Consider the following 6,000-nt stretch of genomic DNA (forward strand, 5'->3'; position numbering starts at 1 on the left):
TTTAGCTTTTATAGAAAACTTGGAATGGAACCACCATTTGACCCAGCTATCCCACTCCTTGGCCTATACCCAAAGGACTTAAAATCAGCATACTACAGTGATGCAGCCACATCAATGTTCATAGCAGCTCAATTCACAATAGCTAGATTGTGGAACCAACCTAGATGCCTTTCAATTGATGAATGGATAAAGAAACTGTGGTATATATACACAATGGAATATTACTCAGGCATAAAGAAGAATAAAATTATGGCATTTGCAGGCAAATGGATGAAGTTGGAGAATATCATGCTAAGTGAGATAAGCCAATCCCAAAAAACCAAAGGCCAAATGATCTCTCTGATAAACAGATGATGATACATAATGGGTGGTGGGAGGGAGGCAAGAATGGAGAAAGGAGGGACTGTATAGAGGGAAAAGAGAGGTGGGAGGGGTGGGGGGAAGAGAAAAATAACAGATTGAGACAAACATCAGTACACAAATGATTACACAAATGGTATGACTCTACTTCATGTAAAACCAGAGAAATAAGTTTTACCCCATTTGTTTAGAATGACTCAAAATAAATAAATTTTAAAAATTATAAGAATAAAGAAACAAAAAAAAGTGATTCACTCACCACCACTATAGTATTAGAATATTAGGATTTTGATGATATATTTACCTTTGCAGTTAGTTTTATAAACTTGTATGTTTTCATATTTTTAATTAGGGTTAGTTGAAATTGAAAATTGTCTTTTAGCATTTCTTAAAATGGCACATGGAGTGGTAATAAAACTTCCATGGCTTTTTGTTTCTTTACCTGCAGGATGATTTTGCCTGGTATAGTCTTCCTGTTTGGCAGGATCTTTTGCTTGTTTGTTCATCTAGTATTTTAAATATCTCCTCCCACTCCCTACTGTTCTGCAGGCTTTCTCATAAGGAAATTATAACTTGCATTATCGTGGTGGTTCCCTTTGTGAGAAACACTCACTTGTCCGAGCTCAAAGAATGGATTAAGAGATACAAGTTACAGCAAAAAGCAAGGTTTACTTCAATGCTGATCTTGCAAGATCAGGCACTTGGTGTATGGGGTACAACCAGTGTTTTAATTCCAAGGGCACAAGATCCCTTCCCCAGTTCCCCACTGGTTGAGTACTATGGGTTGCACAATCTTCTGGAATGTCACTAAGGTTTTACTGTCTCCTACTGAATTATTTAAAGAAACCTACCTTTAGTTGTCCCCACCTCCCTTTGTTCTCTGGTGGTAGAAAACTCCCCTTGGATTGAGTGCCTTTGGACAAGTACACAGTTTATCTCTGTTGGTCAGATTGGGGTGAAGGCTTTCCTTCTCACCTCCTGTTTGTCAAGGAGCTGTGAATTTTTATACTCTGATCTTAACTGGTTGTCATTTTCCATTCTGCTCTCCCCTCCAGATGCCTTTCTTATATCACAGGTTCTTTTACATTTAAAGTTAAACACTGTGTTCTGAAAATAAACCACAGGACTTTATTTCTCACACTTTACACATCAAAACTTGATTTTCTCTTGCTGGTTCCAAAATCCTCTTTGTTTTTGACAATTTGATTATAATTGTCAATGTGGATTCCTTTGGGTTTATTTGACCTTCTTTGAGCTGCTTTCTTGTGGATGTCCATTTTCTCCCCCCATTTGTTAAATTTTTATCCTTTATTTGTTTTAATTGGTCTATTGTCTTTTACGTCTCCTTTTTAGACTCATCTGAAGTTTATGTTGGTCCATGTGCTGGTGTCCCATACGACCTTTAATCTTTTTGTACTGTCTCATACTTAAAAATTTTTTTTTTCCTCCAGTAGATGAATTATTTACAAGTTTTACCTATCTTCAAGTTTATTAACTCTTTGCTTGATGCAATTTGTCTTGAAGTCCTATGGTGAATATTTCAGTTTGGCTATTGTTCTTCAGCTCCATAATTTCTGTATGGTACCATAACAGTGGTCCACTTCACCTTTGAATATGGCCCTCCTTGCTCTGAGACTTAAAGAAAATTTTTTCTTTCTCTGTTCTCCCCTCTCCCCCTTCTTAACAAGAATAGGGAGACAGTTTTGTCTTTTCTTCTCCTAGTTAATTGTCCTTGAACACACCCACTGCAGGAAGGAGATGTCTGCCAGAGGACAAGAGCTTATTTGTCAGCAGTCACTGACACCATGGTCTAAATAAAACAGTCTGGATGGAGAAACAGAGGAAATGGTAAAGACTCGCCATGGATTGTAGGCCTTTGCAGTTACTGAAGCTGAGCTACCAGCTGAGGGAAAGCCTCACTCAGCAAGCTGTGGTGTGAGTTCCCCGTGCTACCTCACCTCATGCTGTGTGCTGGAGCTTGCCTTCCCCCAGTCCTTCGTCTCAAATTTGTTGCCAGACAGAATCACTTACGGATGCTTGGTTTGTTTACATTATTACAATGTATAGCTTACCTATAGGTTGGTTCTGTTATGTTTTAACAAGTGTCTTAACCTGATTGGATAATGTGCCTAGATATGTCTTGTACAATCCTAAGTAAAATTAGATCTGTGCCTTCTGAGCCTGGTCTCCGATGTCTGTTTACTGGGAGGCATCGTTCGTCCTCACCCTCAGCGGACCCCTGTCTCCAATAACAACACAAATCAAAACTATAATGATATTTGATCTCACTCCAGTGAGAATGGTAACTGTATAGAATACAAATAATAATAAATGCTAATGAGGATGTGGAGAAAAAGGGAAACTTATACATTGTTGGTGAGACTGCAAATTAGTTCAATCCCTCTGGAAAGCAGTGTGGAGATTCCTCAAAACTCAAGGAATGGAACCACCCTATTATCCAGTTATCCCACTCCTTGGCATTTATCCAAAAGAACTAAACTCAGCATACTATTAATGATACATGAACATTAATGTTAATCACATGCAATTCACAATAGTCAAGTTATGGAATTAGCTCAGGTGCCTGTCAACACCATGGACACACGTGTACACACACACACATATAACCAAAATCAAAACCCCAAACCAAAGCAAATCAAAACTGAACAAAACCAAACACATTATATTTTGGGTGCAAATGTAGGAATCATACTCTATGTTCCATGGAAGCTGAGTTGGAGGAGCTTTGCTAAGAATACTAGGATGTGACTTTCACAGAGTGGGTGGGTATGAGATTGCTTTTGATTCTGATAAAGAACAAGAGAACACAGCATGAATGAACCATCATTAATATTCAATTAACATTTATTGAGTGTTTTCTACATGCTAAAGATAGTTGTGAGGACTTTAATATCCATTATCTCATTAAAATCTGACACTAATTGTTCCGTGTTATAGGAATTACCATTCTAATTTTATAGATGGAATTAAGTGACATGTCAAATTCAACAGTTGATTAATGGAAGAATCAAGTTTATATCAAGAACTTCAGATGTGAAATCTTATATCCTTTCAAAGATATTACAATAAGATTGAAAAAGAAATCTAAGTACAAGTTGAGTAGAAATAAAATGCTTTCTCCTCCCTCTACCACTAAAAAGTACAGTATAGCATTATGTTGACTGAAGTCCTCCCTAATATTCATCCCTCAGAGCCCATCCCAGGGAGTTTTAGGTGTTTTTTTGGTATGTGTGTTCCTGTGACAACCTGTATATATATATAACAATCAGAACCTTAATTGCATTTTATGGTAATTAGTTTTTTACTTGCCTGCCTTATCCTCAAGACTGTTATTTGAGGGAAGATAATATGTCTGAATTATTTTCATAATTATCTTCATAGTCCAGTGTTGAGCACAGTCAAACATAGAGGAGGTAATCAGTGAATATTTTTTGGATGAATGATTCAAAATGTAAATTTTCTAGTTCGCCCACATTACACTAAACTAGATTATTACACACTCCTGGATCTGCTGCCAAAGGTGTTTAAAGAAATTTTAAACTTTTCCCGAACTTTCCACAGGGCGCTTTTCATCTCCTTATTCCTGAGACTGTAGATCAGGGGGTTGAAGAGTGGGGTTACCATTGCATAGAACAAGGTCATGATTTTTGGCATCAAGGTGGAATGGCTGGACCCTGGGCTCACATGCATTACCATAATGGTACCATAGAATAACAGCACCACAGCCAAGTGGGAGCCACAGGTAGAAAATGCCTTATGCCTACTAGATGCTGAGGGCAACTGAAGAACAGCCAGTAGAACCAGGGCATAGGAGATGAGGATGAAAAGGAAGCTAAGGAGGATGATGAGGGAGCTTAGGGTGTAGCTAGTGAGTTTGGACATAGGGGCAGAGGCACATGATAGGGTCAGCAATGGGCCAGAGTCACAAACAAAGTGGTCAATTACATTAGGACCACAGAAAGGCAGTTGGGAGATAAGAATAACAGGTACCAGATACCAGAGGAAGCCACACACCCAGCAGGAAACCACAAGGTTGAAACAACGTTGTCCAGTCATAACTATGGCATAATGGAGAGGATGACAGATGGCAAAGTATCTATCAAAGGCCATTGCTGAGAGAAAGAAGCACTCAGTAGAGCCCATAGAAAAGAAAAAATATAATTGCAGGAAGCAACCAGTGAACGAAATGCTCTTGGTCTTCGCAAGGAAGTTGACCAGTGTGTTAGGGACAGTGGAGTTGACATACCAGATCTCCAGGAATGCAAAATTCCCCAGAAGGATGTACATAGGGGTGTGGAGATGCTGGTCCCAACACACAGCACAGATGATGGCTCCGTTGCCCATGAGGGTCAAGAGGTAGATGATGGAGGAGAACACAAACAGCACAACCTGAATCTCCCTGCTGCAAGGGAATCCCAGAAGAATGAATTCACTCACTGACCCAGAAGAGGATCCCAATCCAGAGATGTTCATTGAGTCTGTAAGCTGTGCTGCAATGAGACATTGTTATCATGAGACCAAGTCAAATGACTGAACACAACAAACAAGACTCTGATCTGATCTTCACTTCCTTAACCTCATCTCCTTCTTGCATCCCCTCAAATCCTATGGCCCAGTTATGTAGTTTGCACTTCCACTGAATGACATGCTAGTCTCTGTACCTGACATACATGTTGCTTCTTTCTTCTTTCTCTCTGTTTGTTCATTCCTCCTATGCCCTGTCCTTTCTCCTCTCCTTGTTTTGACTTTTTGTTTGTCTTTCCTTTTTGCCTTGGGTTACTGGTGCTTGCGGTTTACATTGTTCATCAATTGACTCCTTTAGGAAATATTGCTGGATTCACAATCATGTATTAATTCTTTGTTCTGCCATAATAGCTGATATCTCTGTGTATAAATTATTATACTAAGCTTATGATGACTTTCTTTCTTTACCATTATGTGAGTTTCATAAAGGGAGACATCGTATTTTTTCATCTCTTATTATCTGCACCTAGCACAGTATAGGCCACTTCATAGGCATGCCAACATATTTGCTGCACTAACATTAGACACAAGAATTATTATTTTAAGTTAGAAGAAGTGAGAAGTAACATTCTAAAATTATAGAGCTCCAAAAAATGTTCACTTTATATTTTGACTCATGGCTATTTCTTTTCACTTTATACTTTGGATCATGGCTATTTCTTTTCATAGGTTAATTTATATACTAGACTATAAACTTCTGAGCATATAGGGCAAGTATTTATTAGCTTTGATTCCTTTTCATTTTTTTTTTTTTTTTTGGTGGTGCTTAGGGTGAAACCCAGGACCTTGTGCATAGTAGGCAAGTGCTATATCACTGAGCTATAGTCCCTCTTTTCAGTATCTAATCTTGTAAGAAATATGTGCTTGTAATTTATTTCTGCCTTCAGTTGAATCTTAATGCAGGTAGCTTCCCACCTGGAACCCTTAATCATTGCAAGGAAACAACCATTCTTCAACATTGAAGCTGGGCTGTGGGGGCAGATGGTAGCAAGGGTCAGTCAAAGAAGAAGAGGTGATAGACCAGTGGAGTATGACATTAGAAGAATCAAAAGTATCTGCTTCACTGGAACAGTCTGAATTTTAGCATTAGAGTCT

General features: G+C 38.6%; 1 protein-coding gene across 1 annotated transcript in view; it reads right to left on the reverse strand.

Annotated features, from left to right (window-relative positions):
* Positions 1–4,854, reverse strand: part of LOC306655301 (olfactory receptor 11H6-like) — a gene marked incomplete at both ends in the record, with an annotated part of 170,976 nt that extends 166,122 nt beyond the window's left edge. The window contains one exon of the mRNA XM_079129681.1: positions 4,771–4,854. Within this exon, the coding sequence (XP_078985807.1) occupies positions 4,771–4,854 (84 nt within the window). The remainder of the gene's footprint in view (positions 1–4,770) is intronic.
* Positions 4,855–6,000: the final 1,146 nt, after the last annotated feature.

Source organism: Sciurus vulgaris (assembly GCF_902686455.1).
Source record: "Sciurus vulgaris genome assembly, chromosome: 2".
NCBI classification, from domain to species: Eukaryota; Metazoa; Chordata; class Mammalia; order Rodentia; family Sciuridae; genus Sciurus; species Sciurus vulgaris.